Here is a 24223-nt window from a genome sequence, read left to right on the forward strand (position 1 = left end):
AATGCTTTCTCAGCATCTAATGAAATGATCATGTGGTTTTGTTCTTTCAGTTTGTTTATATAATGGATCACGTTGATGGTTTTCCGTATATTAAACCATCCCTGCATGCCTGGGATGAAGCCTACTTGATCATGGTGGATGATTGTTTTGATGTGCTCTTGGATTTGGTTTGCCAGAATTTTATTGAGTATTTTTGCGTCGATATTCATAAGGGAAATTGGTCTGAAGTTCTCTTTCTTTGTTGTGTCTTTGTGTGGTTTAGGTATAAGAGTAATTGTGGCTTCGTAGAAGGTATTCGGTAGTGATCCATCTGTTTCAATTTTGTGGAATAGTTTGGATAATATTGGTATGAGGTCTTCTATGAAGGTCTGATAGAATTCTGCACTAAACCCATCTGGACCTGGGCTCTTTTTGGTTGGGAGACCTTTAATGACTGCTTCTATTTCCTTAGGAGTTATAGGGTTGTTTAACTGGTTTATCTGTTCCTGATTTAACTTCGGTACCTGGTATCTGTCTAGGAAATTGTCCATTTCCTGCAGATTTTCAAGTTTTGTTGAATATAGGCTTTTATAGTAAGATCTGATGATTTTTTGAATTTCCTCTGAATCTGTAGTTATGTCTCCCTTTTCATTTCTGATTTTGTTAATTTGGACACACTCTCCGTGTCCTCTCGTTAGTCTGGCTAAGGGTTTATCTATCTTGTTGTTTTTCTCAAAGAAACAACTTTTGGTTCTGTTGATTCTTTCAATGGTCCTTTTTGTTTCTACTTGGTTGATTTCAGCTCTGAGTTTGATTATTTCCTGCCTTCTACTCCTCTTGGGTGTATTTGCTTCTTTTTGTTCTAGAGCTTTTAGGTGTGTTGTCAAGCTGCTGATATATGCTCTTTCCTGTTTCTTTCTGCAGGCACTCAGCGCTATGAGTTTTCCTCTTAGCACAGCTTTCATTGTGTCCCATACGTTTGGGTATGTTGTGCCTTCGTTTTCATTAAATTCTAAAAAGTCTTTAATTTCTTTCTTTATTTCTTCCTTGACCAGGTTATCATTGAGTAGAGCATTGTTCAATTTCCACGTATAAGTGGGCATTATTCCCTTATTGTTATTGAAGACCAGCTTTAGGCCGTGGTGGTCTGATAGCACGCATGGGATTATTTCTATCTTTCTGTACCTGTTGAGGCCTGTTTTTTGACCAATTATATGGTCAATTTTGGAGAAAGTACCATGAGGAGCTGAGAAGAAGGTATATCCTTTTGTTTTAGGATAGAATGTTCTATAAATATCTGTTGGGTCCATTTGCCTCATGACTTCTCTTAGTCTGTCTACGTCTCTGTTTAATTTCTGTTTCCATGATCTGTCCATTGATGAAAGTGGGGTGTTGAAATCTCCTACTATTATTGTGTGAGGTGCAATGTGTGTTTTGAGCTTTAGTAAGGTTTCTTTTACAAATGTAGGTGCCCTTGTATTTGGGGCATAGATATTTAGGATTAAGAGTTCATCTTGATGGATTTTTCCTTTGATGAATATGAAGTGTCCTTCCTTAACCTTTTTGATGACTTTTAGTTGAAAATTGATTTTATTTGATATTAGAATGGCTACTCCAGCTTGCTTCTTCCTACCATTTGCTTGGAAAGTTGTTTTCCAGCCTTTCACTCTGAGGTAGTGTCTGTCTTTGTCTCTGAGGTGTGTTTCCTGTAGGCAGCAGAATGCAGGGTCCTTGTTGCGTATCCAGTTTGTTAATCTATGTCTTTTTATTGGGGAGTTGAGCCCATTGATGTTGAGAGATATTAAGGAATAGTGATTATTGCTTCCCGTTATATTCATATTTGGATGTGAGGTTATGTTTGTGTGCTTTTCTTCTCTTTGTTTTGTTGCCAAGACGATTAGTTTCTTGCTTCTTCTAGGGTATAGCTTGCCTCCTTATATTGGGCTTTACCATTTATTATCCTTTGTAGTGCTTGATTTGTAGAAAGATAATGTGTAAATTTGGTTTTGTCATGGAATATCTTGGTTTCTCCATCATGTTAATTGAGAGTATTGCAGGATACAGTAACCTGGGCTGGCATTTGTGTTTTTTTAGGGTGTGTATGACATCTGTCCAGGATCTTCTGGCTTTCATAGTTTCTGGCGAAAAGTCTGGTGTGATTCTGTAGGTCTGCCTTTATTTGTTCCTTGACCTTTTCCCTTACTGCTCTTAATATTCTTTCTTTATTTTGTGTGTTTGGTGTTTTGACTATTATGTGACGGGAGGTGTGTTCTTTTCTGGTCCAATCTATTTGGAGTTCTGTAGGCTTCTTGTATGCCTATGGGTATCTCTTTTTTTAGGTTAGGGAAGTTTTCTTCTATGATTTTTTGAAGATATTTACTGGTCCTTTGAGCTGGGAGTCTTCACTCTCTTCTATACCTATTATCCTTAGGTTTGATCTTCTCATTGAGTCCTGGATTTCCTGTATATTTTGGACCAGTAACTTTTTCTGCTTTACATTATCTTTGACAGTTGAGTCGATGATTTCTATGGAATCTTCTGCTCCTGAGATTTTCTCTTCCATCTCTTGTATTCTGTTGGTGAAGCTTGTATCTACAGCTCCTTGTCTCTTCTTTTGGTTTTCTATATCCAGGGTTGTTTCCATGTGTTCTTTCTTGATTGCTTCTATTTCCATTTTTAATTCCTTCAACTGTTTGATTGTGTTTTCCTGGAATTCTTTCAGGGATTTTCGTGACTCCTATCTCTAGGCTTCTACTTGTTTATTTATGTTTTCCTGGAATTCTTTCAGGGATTTTTGCGATTCCTCTCTGTAGGCTTCTACTTGTTTATTAATGTTTTCCTGTGTTTCTCTAAGGGAGTTCTTCACGTCTTTCTTGAAGTCCTCTAGCATCATGATCAAATATGATTTTGAAACTAGATCTTGCTTTTCTGGTGTGTTTGGATATTCCGTGTTTGCTTTGGTGGGAGAATTGGGCTCCGATGATGCCATGTAGTCTTGGTTTCTGTTGCTTGCCTCTCGCCATCAGATTATCTCTCGTGTTACTTTGTTCTGCTATTTCTGACAGTGGCTAGACTGTCCTATAAGCCTGTGTGTCAGGAGTGCTGTAGACATGTTTTCCTGTTTTCTTTCAGCCAGTTATGGGGACAGAGTGTTCTGCTTTCGGGCGTGTAGTTTTTCCTCTCTACAGGTCTTCAGCTGTTCCTGTGGGCCTGTGTCTTGAGTTCACCAGGCAGGTGGCTTGCAGCAGAAAAGTTGGTCTTACCTGTGGTCCCGAGGCTCAAGTTTGCTCGTGGGGTGTTGCTTATGAGCTCTCCGCGGTGGCAGCAACCAGGAAGCGCATATACACTTTTATTTACATTTCTTTTTTTTTTTTCCAGAGCTGGGGACCGAACAGGGCCTTGTGCTTGCTGGGCAAGTGCTCTACCACTGAGCTAAATCCCCAACCCCTTTCATATATATTTCTATATTTCTAAATGTTCAATTTGAATAATGCTGCCTGTATGTAAGTTTTGGGGGGTGTTTGTTTGCACACCTACATTTTAAAATATCTCTTTTGAGACACAAGCTGCTATTGGACAAATCACTTTCCTTTTGAAGTGGGATTTTGAAGTCCCATTCATGCTTGGGACTAGCTTTAGAGTGTGGGCTTAATTAATAACGGTCATGCATGTTGCAGTAAATATCTTCTCAGCGAGATGGTTTTCAAAATGCAGCCAGCTATGGTATGATTTTTTTTTCATCTCGGTAAAGTTTACTTATAAACTTAACCATGCAACTACATTAAAAAAATAAATATTAAAATTTTAATTTTTTTGTTTTATTTATAGAATAAGGCTCATGGAACGTCTATAGATGTCTTTAAAAACAAACACCAAAAACCGAAAACTGGCCAATTCATACCTTTCGAGATTAAGAAAAGTGAAATCCTTAATGTCGTTGAAGAACATCGGTTGGTACTCAGAAGCATTAGCTCCCCCAAGGACACTGCCAAATGCTCAAATTTAACTGAGGCCTCACAGCAAACTTCCTTGACGGAGCAGCATGTTCCGAATATAAAAAATAAGTACCAGCCTGTAGACCTTTTAAAAAAAGGTAAGCCTCACATGGCAGCAAGAAGATTGGAAAAGCAGCACATGGAACCCTTTGCTGTTTTTGAGAGCTTGAAATAAAATTTTCTGGTTCAAATGGTACCTAGAACCTTGTTTTAGCCGTGAAGGCTGAGGAGGATGGTTTCTGGAGCTTTCAACGTTTGATCTGTCAGAAACTGTGACAAGAGCATCCTAACAGGGAAGGGGAACCTAGGAACCAGAACTGGCTCATGTGTTTTCCTTAAGTGACATTTTTTTCTTTTTCTAGTGCAGATAGTTCGAGAATATTTATTTACCAAATAGCTTAAGTTCTATTGATGGGGACCATTAGGGCAAGCAACCTCTTTTCAGGGATGTTTCCCCAGCTCCCTCAACAGTATTCCCAGGCTGTAGAGTTTTCCACAAGGCAAACATTAGTAAAAATGTATTCTTTATTAGAAGCGTAGTAAGGGGGAAACCTCGGTTCCATTTAAGCAAAGTCAATACTGTTTTCTTCATAGTAACAGCTTAAACAAATGACCTCAAAACACACTTGTAGTTGTTATAGTGGTCAAAGGCTTAGGTATTTCTAAAATATTTCCTAAGCCATTCATCTGTTTATAGTTTTTTTTCTCAGCAAAGACTTTTCTTTCTGTGTCAGACACTGTTCAGAACTGGGGAAACAAAAGGTTAAAAAAGACTTATAGATCAATGTTAGGTTCGAGAATATTCTTTTCCCACTGCATGGCAATTGCTGAATGAGAAGTAAAAGAAAGTATATGGGAACACCATGAAATAATAAACTAAAGGCCAAAATGAAAATTTATCAGCAAAGATCTCACTAGAAATAGGATTTTAAGACATTTCTTTATTGTTAAGAGCAGAGAGAAGCCCCATTGAGCAGTGGGAGAAAAATTCCTCAGTCCCCAGAAGGGCGAAAGATCATGATATCAGGAAACAAAGCTGGGAAGAGGGATAGGGCCAGACTTTTGGGAATCTAAGCAGCCTAGGGTTTGAATCTATGCTTTTAGCAGATGAGAGCAAAGAAATATAAATAACAATGTCTTAGTGTTGTATTGCTGACAAGAGACACCACGACTACAGTTCTTTTAAAGAAAAACATTTAATTGGGACTGGCTTCCGTTTCAGAGGTTTAGTCTATTTTCATCATGGTGGGAACCATGATGGCATGCGGGCAGACATGGTTGAGAGGTAGTTGTGAGTTCTATATCTGAATCCACAGGCAGGTTTAAGCTTCTAAGACACCAAAGCCATACCCTACTGACAAACCTTCTCCAATAAAGCCACACCTCCTATTGTCACTTCCTATGTGCCTATAGGCATCCTTCATCCCTGCATCCCTGGGATGAAGCCTACTTGATCATGATGGGGGATTGATTTGATGTGTTCTTGGATTCAGTTTGCAAGAATCTTATTATTTTGGCATCTATATTCATAAGAGAAATTTGCCTGAAGTTCTCTTTCTTTGTTGGGTCTTTGTGTGGTTTACGTATAAGACTAATTGTGACTTTGTAGAAGGAATTTGGTAGTGTTCCTTCAGTTTCTATTTTGTGGAATAGTTTGGATAGTATTGGTATTAGGTCTTCTACGAAGGTCTGATAGAATTCAGCACTAAACCCATCTATGTGGTCCTTGGTTTTCTTTGATTTGGAGACTTTTAACTTCTATTTCTTTAGGAGTTATTGGACTGTTTAGATGGTTTATCTGATCCTGATTTAACTTTGGTACCTGGTATCTGTCTAGAAAATTGTCCATTTCATTCATATTTTGCAGTTTTGTTGAGTATAGGCTTCTGCAGTAGGATCTGATGTCTTTGAATTTCCTTGGTTTCTGTTGTTATGCCTCCCTTTTCATTTCTTATTTTGCTAATTTGGATACTGTCTCTGTGCCCTCTGGTTAGGCTTGCTCAGGGTTTATCTATCTTGTTGATTTTCTCAAAGAACCAGCTCTTGGTTTCTTGATTCATTGTATAGTTCTTTCTGTTTCTACTTGGTTGATTTCAGCCCTGAGTTTGATTATTTCCTGTCTTCTACTCCTCTTGGGTGTATTTGCTTCTTTTTGTTCTAGAGCTTTCAGATGTGCTGTCAAGCTGCTAGTGTATGCTCTCTCTAGTTTCTTTTTGGAGGCACCCAGAGCTATGAGTTTTCCTCTTAGTACTGCTTTCATTGTGCTCTATAAGTTTCAATATGCTGGGCCTTCATTATCATTAAATTCTAAAAAGTCTTTAACTTCCTTCTTTATTTCTTCCTTGATCAAGTTATCATTGAGTAGAGCATTGTTAAGCTTTCATGTATATGTGGGTTTTCGGTCATTTTTTGTTGTTCTTGAAGACCAGCCTTAGTCCACGGTAGTAGGACAGGATGCCTGGGATTATTTCTATCATCTTGTATCTGTTGAGGCCTGTTTTATGACCTTTATGACCAAGGGTGCCCTTGCATTTAGAGCATAGATATTCAGAATTGAGAGTTCATCTTGGTGGATTTTTTCTTTGATGAGTATAAAGTATCCTGCCTTATCTTTTTTGATAACTTTTGGTTGAAAGTTGATTTCATTTGATATTAGAATGGCTTCTCCAGCTTGTTTCTTGTGACCATTTGCTTGGAAACTTTTTTCTAGCCTTTTACTTTGAGGAAGTGTCTGTCTTTTCACTGAGGTGTGTTTCCTATATACAGCAAAATGCTAGGTTCTGTTTACATATCCAGTCTCTTAGTCTATGCCTTTTTATTGAGGAATTGAGTACATTTGTATTGGTAGATATTAGGAACTAATGATTATTGTTTCCTATTATTTTTGTTTTTAGAGGTGGAATTATGTTTGTGTGGCTATCTTCTTTTGGGTTAGTTGAAAGATTACTTTCTTGCTTTATCTAGGGTTTAGCTTCCTGCCTTGTGTTGGAGTTCTCCATTTAGTATCTTTTATGGGGCTGGATTTGTGAAAATATATTGTGTAAATTTGGTTTTGTAATGGAATATCTTGGTTTCTCCATCTATGGTAATGGAGAGTTTTACTGAATATAGTAGCCTGGGCTGGCATTTGTGTTCTCTTAGGGTCTGTATGACAACTGTGCAGGATCGTCTAGCTTTCATAGTCTCTGTTGCGAAGTCTCGTGTAATTCTGGTAGGTCTGCCTTTATATGTTACTAGACCTTTTTGTCTTACTGCTTTAATATTCTTTCTTTGTTTAGTACATTTGGTGTTTTGACTATTATGTGCTGGGAGGAATTTTTTTCTGCTTCAGTCTACTTGGAGTTCTGTAGGCTTCTTGTATGCTTTTGGGCTTCTCTTTAGGTTAGGGAAATTTTCTTCTATAACTTTGTTGAAGATATTTACCGACCTTTATGTTGGGAATCTTTGCTATCTTCTATACCTATTATCCTTAGGTTTGATCTCATTGTGTCCTTGATATCTCAGATGTTTTGGGTTAGGATCTTTTTGCATTTTGCATTTTCTTTGATGGTTGTGTCAATGTTTTCTAAGGAATCTTCTGCCCCTGAGATCCTCTCTTCTATCTCTTGTGTTCTGTTGGTGATGCTTGCATATATGACTCCTGATCTCTTTCCTAGGTTTTCTGTCTCCAGGGTTGACTTCCTTTGTGGTTTCTTTATTGTTTCTATTTCTATTTTTAGATCCTGGATGGTTTTGTTCAATTCCTTCACCTGTTTGGTTGTGTTTTCATGTAATTCTTTAAGGGATTTTTATGCTTCCTCTTTAAGGGGTTCTAATTGTTTACTTGTGTTGTCCTGTATTTCTTTAAGGTTTTTACTTATATCCTTCTTAAAAGTCATCTAACATCATTATGAGATGTGAGTTTAAATGGGAATCTTGCTTTTATGGTGTGTTGGGATATCCTTGCCCTGCTGTGGTAAGAAAACTGGGTTCTGAAGATGCCAAGTTGCCTTGGTTTCTGTTGCTCATGTTCTTACACTTGGTTCTTGCCATTTGTTTATCTCTGGTGTTAGCTGGTCTTGCTGTCTTTGACAGTCACTTGACCCTCCTGTAAGTCTGTTTGTCAGCTCTCCTGGGAGACCAACTCTTTCCCAGCAGGATCAGGACACAGAGGCCCGTGGCTCAGTATCACCTCTGGGTGCAGACAGAAACTGGAATGATCCTGTCCCAGATTGCTCCTTGGCTCCTGTGTCCTGAGGGCTCCAGGTGGGTCCCTAGGAGCAGAAGTTGTAGTCCTACCTGTGCTCTTGGTGTGCTAGCACTCCTTCCCTTCTTCCTTCCCTTTCCTCACTCCAAGCCTTCCTTCCCATGCAAACCCTTCTTTATTATCTTTTAAATTCATGACCCCCTTTTAAAATTGTTAAATGTGTGTGGGTATGTGTATGTGTTCGCACACACACACATGTGTGCATGTCCATGTCAGTGTCTGTGTCTGTGTGTATTGCAAAATATACATAAATACAACCTGCTTCATCTGTGCAATGTTGCTTGTATGTGTATTTTCAGGCTGACCATTTGATAATGGATAGCCAATTGGTGTACTCTTCCCTAGGGAAGAATATTTCTACCACATTCAGCATTCTTTGGTTGCCTGTAATTCTTCCTCTAGGGTTGAGACTTCATGAGCTTCCTCCTTCCGTGTTAGCATGTTTACTGGTGTCCTTCATGCTCAAACAGTCATGTTGGTGAGACTTTAAAAGTGTAGCTTCTGACATTACATGGAAACACAGGCTCACAGCAAATTCTCTGTTCCTCTGGCTCTTACAATGTTTTTGTCCCTTCTGCAGTGATCACTAAACATTAGGTGCAGGAATTTTTTTGTAGATAAGTTGAGACTGGGCTCTACAACTCCCATTTGTAGAGTTGTAGTTTTCTGTAATGGCCTCCTTGTGTTGTAAAGAGACGTTTCCTTAATGAGGTGTGAGAACTACACTTATCTGTATGTATAAGGTCAAGTATGCAGAATGTAGTTAGGGATCGTGCTGATTAGAATTATTAGTCCAGTGCTAGTTGTAGGTTCCCCAAGGTCCATGACTTCACTAACCCTGAGTAGTTGGTTAGGTTTTCCAATACCAGGCACAACTTCTCTCTTCTTGGCAGGTCTTAAGTCTAATTAGAGAGATGTTGGTTACCGTCAAGGTCTGTGTGTCACTATTGCACCCTTAGAGTTAGTATACCATGCTGGTCATTGTTGTGGTTCATAGGCATCATAGTTGAGTAGGGCTATGAGTTGCTTACATGGTGTCTTTTCGTATCATGAAGGAGACTTTCCGGTCACATCTAGATTAGGTTAGGCCCCCTGGGCCCTGTTTGGGTATGTAGTTTTTAATGGAGAAAACTCAAGAGTTAGGATTTGGATATAGTAGGTACAAGGAGTCTTTTAAACATCAAAGACATGACATCAAGTAGTCTTTTCCTTAAGAGCATTCACTCTGTTATAGCACCACAAAATGGGCTATGACATTACTCAAAAGATACTTTATTTATAACGACATTCAAATTTGATTTTGTGGGCTAAATATCTAAATTTAGTGTTTATTTCTCAAGTAGCACAAATATAGAGTTTATTACCATCATAGACCTTGAGAAGGTCATGAAGGGAAAAAGTGTAGTTGGGAGAAAATCCAAGATCTGAGCTCCAGAGACTTGTAGCATTGTGAGAAGAAAACAAGGAGTGGGAACTGAGGAGCTGAGGGGATTGACAGGACATGCAGTGACCTCATGTTCATGTTTCTACCAGGGAGGAACAATGCCTTAGACATTACCAAGTGTCCTAGGTGAGGCAGGTCTTGGGCATTGATGAATGCAGATTGGCAAGTGAGGGGTAGTGTTACATCTATATTTAAAAATAAATGTCAGAATGAATTCTTCACTTGAAGCTGGGATTGGATCACAAGTAGTAGAGTTTAGAGTAACTGGGAGAGGGGTCACTCTGGCAGACTTTTTTGGTAGAGTGTGGCAATGAATTGACTATGTTAATTTTTGTTTTCAGAGGAAAGGAAAATGATTGGTTAGTTTCTATAAAGAGAACGACTTTCTACAGCCCCAGAGTGTGAGTGGTGAACACATGGAATAAACAAGAGATTCTGGAAGGCTGTGTCCTTAAGATAGATGGTAGAAAGACCAGGCAAGGGACATCAAGGAGAATATAGTGAAATACCAACTTATCTGAGGGAAAGTCTTGAGATATTTGGTGTATAATAGTTTATGTCATGGTTTGAGGAAGGATGATAGATATGGATCTGTGGAGATTGGGATGAAACATTAAGAGTGACAAAATTGTGAGGATCTAGTAGAAAAGATGAGTAACTCTTTATAGCCATAGTCTCTTTGGGGAATATAGTTCCCTTTGGCAGTTAATTTGTACACAAGAGGTTAGGAATGTGGTACGTGATGAGGGAATGAAGTGTCTGTGAGAGTTCAATCACAGGGATCCTCCGGGGAAACCTCTATAGACTCTGTGATGTCAGAGCCATTTGACTAAGAGCCTTTGTATGTTCCCTACCAGGTAGCAATGATCAGAGAGAGAACTGATGTGTGACTTGAAATTGTGAGTCATTTGTTAAAGGTCTTATCTCAACACACATTAGGTTGTACCTTGGATGCATTTATTGAACAAATTTGATATTCACTTTGGGCTGACTTGGAAATGTGATCTAAGGTATCAGTGGCATTAATTTTAGAATTCAATTAGAGTTTGTGAGATAAGAAAGAGAAAATCTGCTATAGTACTTGTAGTCTACTCAGGCTGACAATTTTCTTCTGAAAATGGTGTATCTATCTGTCTATGTGAGAACATGCTAAACATTACCTTGAATTTGATCCAAAGATATCAACTTTTAAAAATGCCATGACAATTATCAGATCAAATAGCTTTAGCAAATATGTTCTTTATGTGTGACAGTTTCCTTAATAGAGTAAAATAAGGAAAAAATATGAACTCAATTTCTCTCGAAGTTTATAGATTCTACAGTACTGATTAACCAATTCCAATCGTCATTCTTCCAAGAACTTATGACTCTGGATTATTATAAATTAGAATTTTGAATGATGTATTATCAAATTAATGAATTTCAGAAATTAGAGATCACACGAGGAGTCACATGAAGAAGTTGGTTTTTGTAGTACATATTAAACACCACTCCATAGTCATCATAAAGCATATAATGTAAATGTCTTTATGCTTTTCTTTGGGGATAAAGGCATGTAATTTTACTTTTGGATTAGTTACAATTTTAAATGAACTTTGCGAGATTTAATATTTATATATGACAAATATATTTAGGATTGATACTAGGTTTTTAACTAGTCTGAAAGGAAGTGTGTGTGTGTGTGTGTGTAGAGAAAGAAAGATAGAGAGACAGAGAGAGAGGCAGAGACAGAAAGAGAGAGGGAGAAGAGACAGAAAGGGAGAGGGAGGAGAGAGAGAGAGAGAGAGAGAGAGAGAGAGAGAGAGAGAGAGAGAGAGAGAAATTTAATTTTGAGATTGTATGTGTGGGTAGTTGTAAATGTGTAGAGATGTGTCAGAATGTATGTTTCTTTGGTTATCAAATCACACATCGTTTCCTTTACATATACGATGAAGGCATATGCACTTTGATAATGATTTTCCTAAGGCATTATTAGGTGATGCATATGTAGGAAAGAATAGAGAAATCTCTAAGGATAGATGTCTGTTTTGTGCTTATTTCTGTGGCCACAGTTACAACTTATAAACAGTGTTTTGATCAATGATGTTTATAAAATATTCTAGTCTATATTTTAATGACTTTTAGAACACATGTAATTGTAGCAAACGTGTTAAAACTTTCTTTTAAAACTTATTTCTACAAAATTATTTGGAAGGATTTAAGTCTGGGATTCTTGATAATTTATTAGAAAAGGAGAAACTAAAATATATTTTTAAAAATGTTTCCATGAAGTAGGAAAATATATTGACTTTAGTATCATGAAGTAACTTGATCTTTGAAGCTTTCACATTTGAAACTATTTCCTTGTGCACAGAGGCTGACTTTCTAGGGGAGGGCTACCCTCAGAAGATGGTCACACAGAGAACTGTGTCTCTGGCTTTTCTTCTAGGTTTGGTTTGTTGTTTATTTTCAGTCCTTGTTACAGAACTTACTGTCCCCCCTTACTTTGTGTTACTGAGAAGACAGGCTCACCGACCTCCCTGACACATGTCTGGGTCATCAGCCTGTATCTCTGTACTCCTTTCACACTGTATCTTGAAACAGATGCATGCAGAGCGAGAACTCTGAATAAATAGGGGGTGCACTGCTTTTGCTGTAATAGGGGTTCGCATGTGAAAAACTTTTGATATAGTTATAAGATCTTAAACATGAACTTATCGTAAGAATTTAGAAGTAATAAAAAGGATTTTCAAAACCATCTTCCTTCTAGTATTTCTAGTATTACCAGACCAGAAAAATTCCATAATGGTCTGACTTTCAAATTGTCTGATTACTCTTGCTTCATGTTTTTTATATGTGGGGAAGAATTAAGAGCATGTCAAGTGTTTTATGGGGGGTGAAGGTCACACCCCATGTTTTATACATGAGTAACTTACACCAGCTCTTCTGAGGAAGTAAAATCATAGCTTCTTAGCTATGGTTTCTTATTTGTAGTGACAACCATCTTTAGTAAATGTATATATTGCTTTGGATTTCCAAGAATCCTTTAGTTCTGTTGACAACATAGTAAACATGCCTGCAATTTGCATCCAGGCATATAAAATCCACATGTGAAATTCATGTATAAACAGTGACTCACTCTTTCATGGCCAGAGTGATGTATTGAATGATAAAGCTCCAACAGGCAAGGGGAAAATGAGTCTGGAGGTAGCAGAGGATATGACCTGGGAATTTAGGACAGAAAATACAGAGTAATGGAGAAAAGCCAAGTCCTAACAAAATTGGTTAGGCCTCTGGACCTAGTATTGTTGCAAGTAAACCTTACCCGGACTCATGAAAACCAGGGACTGTTCCTTTCTTGAGAAGGTAGTCAACACATGTTCACAATTTAGAAGCATTTTCTTTGTGTTTACACTAATTTAGTTTTGTGTTGATCGTCACTATAATTCTGATGGAAACAGACTTTTCATCCAGTCGTCACAGGAAAAAAAATATCCCCTCAGTTGTCTTAAGTAGGTTGAATAATGGTAACTGGATGATACAGACTAGTGCCTGTAAAGTTATTTTATTAAGAAAAACAAGAGCAACAGCAATGAAAACAATGAAGGGTCTTTTTAGTTAAAGTTAACTTGAGAAACATGGGTTGGGGAGAGCAGTGAAAGCTGAGGTAGAAACACTGTCACAGGGAGAGTAGGAGATTGCCGATACAAAGAGGAGCCTTGGACCCTGGTGGCAAGTGTGGTGTGGGCAGAAGGTTGCTGGCAGATCTCGGAACTTGGAAGAGAGGAGGATCATTTATCTATCTATATCTATATATCTATATACCCATACCTATACCTAGATCTATAACTATATTTATATATTAATAGGCTTTATGATATATGGACCATATGCCTCTGTACCTTTTAATATATCTAAGCTGAGAAATGAAAAGTGTTGGTGGATAACCAACTTATTACTTTTGTCTTGAGCCTATTAAATGAAGAGATTTTTGCTTCTGTTAATTAATGACTTGCTAATTGATTTTTAAAACACCAGAGACTCCTATGTAAACCAAGCTTTATGATAATGAAGATAATAATGGTGATATGCACGGAAGTCCTTTGTATGTATGGGCATAAGCTATGTTGGTGTAGGCATTTTTTCCTGCTTTTGATAGACGCTGTTCAAGTCCGGTTTACTTTCTAGCTCTAAATTTTAGTGATTACAAAAGGTCAGAGTAGCATAGAGTAATGAAAAGTCAATCAAATGTGTTTCATGGGTAACTTTGTGCTATTGATTTTGGAATAATATAGCATCTCCTATTTTAAAAAGGTCTGTAAGTTTAAGTTGTAATTCAATCAAAAAGTACATTTGTTTTGGAAACTATAGTAATGCACAATCAAATCTTTTTTTTTTTTTGTTAATTCTAGAAAAAGTGAAACTGGGTAAAATAATGGACGATATTGAATCCGTGAGTAAGAGAATGGAGAAAGAGAAGGAGATGAATCTCAGGAAGTACAGGTACTGTGGATTATCTAATTTAGAGAATAGAGAGAGAGAGAGAGAGAGAGAGAGAGAGAGAGAGAGAGAGAGAGAGAGGGAGGAAGGGGCAGAGGGAGAGGGACTGAGGAAGGAAGAGGGATGGAGGAAAGGAAGGAGGGAGGGAGGGATAGAGACAGAAACAGAAAAAGGAGAGAAAGAGACAGAGAGGGGGGAGAGAGACAGAGAGAGGGAGAGAGAGAGACAGAAATTTTCTTCTTTTCTGGCCGTATTCTCTGACCAATGGCAGTGGTTTCTCAAACCCATCAACACCCCATGCATGAGGCTAATTTATCTTTCTGCTCCAGTCCCAAGGCATGTCAATTATCAAGATTTTAGTTTTCAGTTCAATTAACTTTTGAACCAGAGGATGTCTGAGTAGCTAAGCAAACCATCTGGGTTTTACAGTGCAGAAGCCTGTATCCAATTTGTGTCTTTCTTGAGAAAAATGCCATGTTTTTATGATAATATTATATAAGTTTGGAATTTTAATAACCCCTTTGCAGCAATTATGGAGCAGAATAACTTATGATTTTTTCCCTTTAAAATCTAATAGTTAAAGGTTAGTTTTTCCGTCACAGATGATGAGGGTGATTCCACAGGATGTGGTTGAGATGCAAGGATTTGCAATCTTGCTTCTGCTCTCCAGAGTGCCTGGAGATGGGTCAGCTTCTCTTCAGGGTTATCTTATGGAGTCATATCATCTTCCAGATACCTTTACAGGGGTGTGTGTGTGTTTTACCCCAGGGCTTCAGATAAAACCTCCGACTGCCCATAAGCACATATATTTGACAACTTGTACACTGTAGATGTTTCTCTGTTAAAATGCTCTCTCAATGGCTTATTTTACAGCAATTCATTAACACAACATGTTAAGAGAATTCCACACACGTTAAGAAAATTGACACAATATATAAAGAATGTCTTGTCTTCCAAATTCTGTGTCACAAACTGTGCCTCACGCCAGAAGACCCTTGACCGGTGCACTCGATCTCTTTGATCAAATCTGTTACAAGTCTCAGGTTTGAACAGATGGAAAACAGGCACAGCTTCAGGGCAAGGAGTTTGGTTTCACTTATCATTGGGGGAAGATATACATTATAAGAAAAAGAAGTTATTATATTGAAAGATTAATTTAAAAAAATTTCTCCTTTCTATCTTTACCCCATTTAACTCAAGATTCAGGTAAGATTAACTAAATCATGGCTGTTGGAAGACTACTTAATAAAGCAATTAATGTATAAGGCCTCTGGGTTCCCGTAGGGGAGGGCCCAGGAGCGGCAGGACCCCTGCGCCTGAGACACAGCCGGAACCTGAAGGAAACAGACCGGATAAACAGTTCTCTGCACCCAAGTCCCGTGGGAGGGAGAGCTGGACCTTCGGAGAGGCAGACACGCCTGGGAGACCAGAGGAGACTGCACTCTGCGCACATCCAGACGCCAGAGGAGAACACCAAACGCCATCTGGAACCCTGGTGCACGGAGGCTCCCGGAAAGGGCGGCGCAGATCTTCCCGGTTGCTGCAGCCGCGGAGAGGACTTGGGCAGTACCCCGTGAGCAAACTTGAGCCTTGGAACCATGGGTAGGACCAACTTTTCCCTTGCGAGAAACCTGCCTGGTGAACTCAAGACACAGGCCCACAGGAACAGCTGAAGACCTGGAGAGAGGAAAAACTACACGCCCGAAAGCAGAACACTCTGTCCCCATAACTGGCTGAAAGAAAACAGGAAAACAGGTCTACAGCACTCCTGACACACAGGCTTATAGGACAGTCTAGCCACTGTCAGAAATAGCAGAACAAAGTAACACTAGAGATAATCTGATGGCGAGAGGCAAGCACAGGAACCCAAGCAACAGAAACCAAGACTACATGGCATCATCGGAGCCCAATTCTCCCACCAAAATAAACATGGAATATCCAAACACACCAGAAAAGCAAGATCTAGTTTCAAAATCGTATTTGATCATGATGCTGGAGGACTTCAAGAAAGACGTGGAGAACTCCCTTAGAGAACAAGTAGAAGCCTACAGAGAGGAATCGCAAAAATGCCTGAAAGAATTCCAGGAAAACATAAATAAACAAGTAGAAGCCCTTAGAGAGGAGACACAAAAATCCCTGAAAGAATTCCAGGAAAACACAATCAAACAGTTGAAGGAATTAAAAATGGAAATAGAAGCAATCAAGAAAGAACACATGGAAACAACCCTGGACATAGAAAATCAAAAGAAGAGACAAGGAGCTATAGATACAAGCTTCACCAACAGAATACAAGAGATGGAAGAGAGAATCTCGGGAGCAGAAGATTCCATAGAAATCATTGACTCAACTGTCAAAGATAATGTAAAGCAGAAAAAGCTACTGGTCCAAAACATACAGGAAATCCAGGACTCAATGAGAAGATCAAACCTAAGGATAATAGGTATAGAAGAGAGTGAAGACTCTCAGCTCAAAGGACCAGTAAATATCTTCAACAAAATCATAGAAGAAAACTTCCCTAACCTAAAAAAAGAGATACCCACAGGCATACAAGAAGCCTACAGAACTCCAAATAGATTGGACCAGAAAAGAAACACCTCCCGTCACATTATAGTCAAAACACCAAACGCACAAAATAAAGAAAGAATATTAAAAGCAGTAAGGGAAAAAGGTCAAGTAACATATAAAGGCAGACCTATCAGAATCACACCAGACTTTTCGCCAGAAACTATGAAGGCCAGAAGATCCTGGACAGACGTCATACAGACCCTAAGAGAACACAAATGCCAGCCCAGGTTACTGTATCCTGCAAAACTCTCAATCAACATAGATGGAGAAACCAAGATATTCCATGACAAAACCAAATTTACACAATATCTTTCTACAAATCCAGCACTACAAAGGATAATAAAGGGTAAAGCCCAACATAAGGAGGCAAGCTATACCCTAGAAGAAGCAAGAAACTAATCGTCTTGGCAACAAAACAAAGAGAAGAAAAGCACACAAACATAACCTCACATCCAAATATGAATATAACAGGAAGCAATAATCACTATTCCTTAATATCTCTCAACATCAATGGGCTCAACTCCCCAATAAAAAGACATAGATTAACAAACTGGATACCCAACAAGGACCCTGCATTCTGCTGCCTACAGGAAACACACCTCAGAGACAAAGACAGACACTACCTCAGAGTGAAAGGCTGGAAAACAACTTTCCAAGCAAATGGTCAGAAGAAGCAAGCTGGAGTAGCCATTCTAATATCAAATAAAATCAATTTTCAACTAAAAGTCATCAAAAAAGATAAGGAAGGACACTTCATATTCATCAAAGGAAAAATCCACCAAGATGAACTCTCAATCCTCATCTTCGGTTGGTTTATATACAAGTGTGCAATTTCTAGGCTTGAAAGTAAAATGATGCTATCTGGTGCTGGATAGAGGAGCCTTATTTTTTATTATGGCAGCTTGCTATTTTTGTAACATGGTGATTTGGTTGAACACAATAAAGTACAGTAGTAACTGATCTCCCCTTCTTCCTGGATGAGTGAGCAGATGATTAAATGTTGATGTCAGCATCCTTGAGCATACTCAGATGAGCTTCTGCTTCTGTTGAAAATGATGCTGTGTTTGATTGTGGTCCGAAGCTTTGAAGCACTACTTGGCATCTCCTTCCTTGGAGGTCTCACTGTTTAAACCTAACAGATTTGATAGCTTGTTGGTAAGGTGAGGTCCAGCTTGTCTCCACTAGGTCATCTTCATGTGAATCCGGTGGTTATATGGTTTTGTTCTAGGGATATTTCATTTTTTTTAATAACGGTTTTAGCTGACATTCATGGAGAGAATGAATCCTTAGAACTGTGCCACTAGTGAAAGGAAATCCTGTCTAGAGTATGTTTCTTTACAAAGCTGTGTCACACCATCCTTTGGGCCCTCTGCTGGAAAAGTAGAATCAAGTCTCAAATAATGCCTTTTAAATTGTATCCTCTAGTATTATAGATGTAGGACAGTACTGTATCATACCTCTGTGGATGTAAAATAGCTTGTACCTGCTTTATGATACGTAGTAGTGACCGTGCTTTATCAGAGCTGTTTTTAATGATGTTGCTCAGAATGTTTTCTTTCCAGATGATGATTGAGAAGCTAATTTAAAAAAAAATGGTGCCAGGTACCACAAGAGTAACAGAACTGTGCTGTTTTCTCGGGTTTTGTTTTTTTACTTTTTTTTTTTTTTTAATGGAGTGTGCTGGATGTCTCTACAGTTTTGTTCAGATGACTGCAGAACCTGGAAAAGCTGTTGCTGCTGTTGATGCACAACACACTGCTATTATTGGTCTTTTTATATAAATATAAATATATATATACAGATATATAATTTGAATTTTTTGAAACTTTAGCTGTGCTGTCAACTTTGGAAAAAAGTATCCCCATTTACTGTGTTGAGTTGGCACTGTACAGAAATTAACAGCCATATTGGTCTAGAAATGTTGAACTTAAGTTTTTTCCATTTGTACAGGGGTAACACACTGTATTAAATATGTAAGGTCTTATCTATGTGGGTTTGATTACAAAAATTAATAAAGTATTCGCTAAATAAAAAAAAAAACTCAACCGTGATAATCTTAGCAAATGAGCGGCCGTTTTGTTCATTTAACTATGCAAATAGAGAATCATTTAAATATGCAAATAGCAGCTCAGGTTCATGCAGCATTTAGCCTAGTATTGTAGCAAGTTTTCCATTCTCTCCCACAACTTTCTCTTGTTCTGAATGCTATCATCTGCAGAAGTAGATGGCAGTGTAGTTCACCTCTGACTTCAACACCTTTATCCAATGACATGTTAAACATCTTTATATAGAAATCTCTTTCCAAACAGGTTTATTAAAAGGGAAACTTTCAGCTCTTTGGTTCTCTAAAATAAAAAGCATACCAATTTTAATAAAAAAAATAAAGCAGTTAAACAGTTTAGTCTATCCAGCAAGCTTTTAATAATGAGAAAAGTTAACCAAATTCATTGAAAAATAATTCTTATTTAATTTTAGGAAGCCTGTAATCCAAGGAACATTGACATCGATTTAGGGACAAATGAGCACTCATTTGTGATAAATCTGAACAAGAATAATGTCTTTCATTACGGTGTCTTTCTCAGTAGGGTTAACTGTTTCTCGGGGAATTGTTTCTTCTGCAATGGGTAGAAGATAAAGGTCTCCTAATACCCTCCTAGGTCCCATTTTTAAATGAAAACACATCCTGTTTAATGAGGAAGATCAACACTGTTCGAAATTAAGACCTGGTCCATGTACTCCAATGATAGCCTGGGGCACATAAAGCCTGAACTTCAATCTGCTCGGGCTGCCTTGTCTTTATTTATAGTTATTCTATGTTAGTAAGTTGTTCCTACCTCGGCAGTTGGCTTCATTTTGTTAATGCTGCTGTATGATGGGAATGCAGACAGACAGACAGACAGGCAGACAAGTAAGTACTTTGGGACATGGTGATTCAGGTTTTTTGAAAACCAGTATTTAGGTAGAATTTTTTTTTTTTTTAAAGAAGACATCAGGTTGAATTTTTTTATTGAAATCTGGCTCGTCCTGTCATGCAGAGAAAGCTTAGCAGAGATGCTGTAGAAAGCAGAAGGGAAAGAATGGAATCAGTCAGGTGGACAGGTAGAGAATTGCTAACAGCTTTTCAGACTAGATTTTGGGGGCGCTTCTGTCCAGATCACAGAGAGGCTTACAGGGGAGTTTTTTTCTCTCTCTCCTATATTTCCTTTCAAGATGACTTAGACAGAAAGCACTTATGGTTAAGGTGACATACATCATTTTCAGGTAGATTATAAAAATATTTACTAAAGAAAAGAAAAATGCCTAAAAAATAAGAAATATAAAAGAATTTTGTAAACACGCGATGTTTTAATTCATCTACAGTTCCCCATTTTTTGTCATGCAAAGAACAGAGTGGGCTGTTTCCACATTTTCACACTTCAGTTTAAGAATGTGACTTTCAAATTTTAAGTTAAAGATTATCGTTCACAAACCGTCCTGGTCCAACCATGGCAATGGTGGATGTGGATACATTCTAAATGTTACTTTCCAACCATGACGAAGCTGCACTGACCTACCTATTAGTGCTGTCAGTCATAGCCAGTGCATTGGAAAGCATGGCATCTGTCTTTCCGTCCAGGCACTCTTGGAATCCAGGCAAGTGAACCTAAACGCTGACCTCTGCTTTGTCCTCACCGAAGAGCTTACGCTGTATGTGACAGTCCAAGCCTGGGTCCTCTGACAAGTTCAATAAGAGAACCATAATGACGTGCCTCCCACTTCATTCTCCCACTTTGATTCATCTCCCTCAAAGTGCTAGGATTATTGGCATGCATCTCACTGGGTTGAAACAGCTCTGAATTAGGACTTAATGCTTTTCCTTCTTTTGTTTGCTAAACCAGATGATTTCGGTGACCATTTTTCATTAGTAGACGATTGTTGCTAAGATATCATGTTTTCCAGTTTGAAGATTAAAACATACTTAGTCATGTTCTACATGTTAGAGAGTAAACTGTCTGATACACGCACATACCTCTCAAGTTTGGTAGGATATAAATGAATTCTAAAATTTCAGTGGAATTACCCCGATCTTTGACAAATCCTTGAATATGTCATACTCATAGAAGAAAGACAAGGTGATTTATGAGATAAGTTAATCTCGTAATTTATTTACTCTTTATTTAGTGCCCACACCATATCTGATAGCAAGCTCTGACCAGGACTGTCATAGTCTCTTTCCCCATACATGCTGTTGTTTTTTTTCTCTTAGGGAAATATTTTAAATGCTAACACCTCTGTAATATTTATATAACATCTGGACAATAGTCCCATCCCTAGGCATTTATACCAAACAGGAAATTGAACAGGGGTAGAATTGAGAATGCCCAAAGGTTTCTGAGCCTTTTAAAAATGGCAGAACAGTGTGAGCTCCCTAAATATCTATCAGAAGACTGATACACCATTAGTCTATTCAATCCATATAGTACGACATTAAATAATAGTCCAATAGAACAGCAAGCATCTATGTGTGCTAATGAAGATATCCATAAGAATATCCAGTGTAAAAACTACTAGAAAACAACTTTATACACATAAACACTGTATGGAATATACTCTCTAGCTTATCATGTCAAATGAAGCTAGAATAGATAGTGTGTTATAATTCCTTAAGCCCACTGCCTGACCTCAAATCGAGGCTCCACCTATTTCTAGTTGTGATAATCTGACCTAATAACCCCCAGGCATTCTAGTGCCTTCATGTATAAAATTTGTAAATTAATAGTAGTAATTGGTTATTGGGCAAATTAAATCAGATAGGACATACAGAAGGCTTAAATGATACCTAGTCTATGAGAAATTATAAGTTAGCAAAATATTAGATGATGGCATTAGAGGAGATGTTCCTTTTCTTTTGGTTATTTATATTCTCTAAATTGTCTACATGGTCCTTGGCTTTAGATCCTACAGACAGACCTGTTTTAATCTTTACAAGAGACATTAGGAAAGCACGATTTAAAAATCTCTTATGAAACAATAAAAAATAGACATGGTGATTATTTTCCTGACTTCCGTTAGGTGAGGTTTGCTCAGACAGATGTTCCTGATGTTTACCACACTTAGAAGGTTAAGATTATTCTTTTAATAACGCTTACTGTGTAGGACACTGAGGGTGCCACAGCTCTAGTCCCTTTGTCAGGAGTACATGAGATTAGCATTTAATCCTGTAATTTGAGGTATGGGGGGCTTGCACTACCTAACAGGGGGCACTGAATGACTCAAGTTATAATAATTATGTTTTGAAAACAGGATGTTGGAACCCTTCCATTCCCAGATTGGCTTGTCTTTGCATAATGCGACCTCCCATTTGGGACTTCTGAAGGAACTTGGTGAGTTTCCCTGGACAAATGCTGGGAGCAGTAGTGATTTTCATTATATAAACCAAAGAGATGGTATTGAGCAAAGTCACTTGTTTATGATGTCATCTAAAAAACCATGCCAAAAGATAAAAGAGATTTGGGGGAGATCTAGTGGGAACTACTTTTTGTTACTTTAAACCTGAGAAGTTGGATCTTTAAGGTGTGAATATAGAATGCTGTAGGAAATTATGAAGATAAATTCATAGGCTTGAAAAGGAGTTTTCAGCAATAATTCTTTCAAGTTATTATTTTTGAAGTATATAAAATGTCTTAAAAACAAGCTATCCACGACACTTTATTTTATTTTTTTCCTCCATCATTATTTATTTATTTTTTTGTTATCTTTATTAACTTGAGTATTTCTTATTTACATTTCAGTTGTTATTCCCTTTCCTGGTTTCCAGGCCAACATCCCCCTAACCCCTCCCCTCCCCTTCTATATTGGTGTTCCCCTCCCCATCCTCCCCCCATTACCGCCCTCCCCCCAACAATCACGTTCACTGGGAGTTCAGTCTTGGCAGGACCAAGGGCTTCCCCTTCCACTGGTGCCCTTACTAGGCTATTCATTGCTACCTATGAGGTTGGAGTCCAGGGTCAGTCCATGTATAGTCTGTGGGTAGTGGCTTAGTCCCTGGAAGCTCTGGTTGCTTGGCATTGTTGTTCATATGGGGTCTCGAGACCCCCTTCAAGCTCTTCCAGTTCTTTCTCTGATTCCTTCAACAGGGATCCCGTTCTCAGTTCAGTGGTTTGCTGTTGGCATTCGCCCATGTATTTGCTGTATTCTGGGTGTGTTTCTCAGGAGAGATCTACATCCGGTTCCTGTAGGTCTGCACTTCTTTGCTTCATCTATCTTATCTAATTGGGTGGCTGTATATGTGTGGGCCACATGTGGGGCAGGCTCTGAATGGGTGTTCCTTCTGCCTCTGTTCTAAACTTTGCCTCCCTATTCCCTGCCAAGGGTTTTCTTGTTCCCCTTTTAAAGAAGGAGTGAAGCACATCTGGGTTCTTTCCAGCTTCTGGCTATTATAAATAAGGCTGCAATGAACATAGTGGAGCATGTGTCTTTTTTATATGTTGGGGCATCTTTTGGATATATGCCAAAGAAAGGTATAGCTGGATCCTCAGGCAGTTCAATGTCCAATTTTCTGAGGAACCTCCAGACTGATTTCCAGAATGGTTGTACCAGTTTGCAATCCCACCAACAATGGAGGAGTGTTCCTCTTTCTCCGCATCCTCGCCAGCATCTGCTGTCACCTGAGTTTTTGATCTCAGCCATTCTCACTGGTGTGAGGTGAAATCTCAGGGTTGTTTTGATTTGCATTTCCCTTATGACTAAAGATGTTGAACATTTCTTTAGGTGTTTCTCAGCCATTCGGCATTCCTCAGCTGTGAATTCTTTGTTTAGCTCTGAACCCCATTTTTTAATAGGGTTATTTGTCTCCCTGCGGTCTAACTTCTTGGGTTCTTTGTATATTTTGGATATAAGGCCTCTATCTGTTGTAGGATTGGTAAAGATCTTTTCCCAATCTGTTGGTTGCCGTTTTGTCCTAACCACAGTGTCCTTTGCCTTACAGAAGCTTTGCAGTTTTATGAGATCCCATTTGTCGATTCTTGATCTTAGAGCATAAGCCATTGGTGTTTTGTTCAGGAAAATTTTTCCAGTGCCCATGTGTTCCAGATGCTTCCCCACTTTTTATTCTACTAGTTTGAGTGCATCTGGTTTGATGTGGAGGTCCTTGATCCACTTGGACTTAAGCTTTGTACAGGGTGATATCCATGGGTCGATCTGCATTCTTCTACATGTTGACCTCCAGTTGAACCAGCACCATTTGCTGAAAATGCTATCTTTTCCTTTGGATGGTTTTGGCTCCTTTGTCAAAAATCAAGTGCCCATAGGTGTGTGGGTTCATTTCTGGGTCTTCAATTCTATTCCATTGGTCTATCTGTCTGTTTCTGTACCAATACCATGCAGTTTTTATCACTATTGCTCTGTAATACTGCTTGATTCAGGGAGGTGATTCCTCCTGAAGTCCTTTTATTGTTGAGGATAGTTTTAGCTATCCTGGGTTTTTTGTTATTCCAGATGAATTTGCAAATTGTTCTGTATAACTCTTTGAAGAAT

The 24223-nt window shown here is 38.5% G+C and overlaps 1 protein-coding gene across 4 annotated transcripts in view; it reads left to right on the forward strand.

Annotated features, from left to right (window-relative positions):
* LOC147998803 (IQ domain-containing protein M-like) overlaps positions 1 to 24223 on the forward strand; it is a 208622-nt gene that overhangs the window by 49422 nt on the left and 134977 nt on the right. For all 4 annotated transcript variants that reach the window (XR_015643767.1, XR_015643765.1, XR_015643766.1 and 1 more), the window contains 3 exons: positions 3808 to 4072; positions 14056 to 14146; positions 21992 to 22071. Coding sequence is in view for 1 of the 4 variants with exons in the window: in XM_087595439.1 (XP_087451565.1) it covers positions 3808 to 4072; positions 14056 to 14146; positions 21992 to 22071 (436 nt within the window). In the remaining 3 variants the exon portion in view is untranslated. The remainder of the gene's footprint in view (positions 1 to 3807; positions 4073 to 14055; positions 14147 to 21991; positions 22072 to 24223) is intronic.

The sequence above is a fragment of the Rattus norvegicus genome, chromosome 19 (genome assembly GCF_021556685.1).
Source record: "Rattus norvegicus strain SHRSP/BbbUtx chromosome 19, alternate assembly SHRSP_T2T, whole genome shotgun sequence".
NCBI classification, from domain to species: Eukaryota; Metazoa; Chordata; class Mammalia; order Rodentia; family Muridae; genus Rattus; species Rattus norvegicus.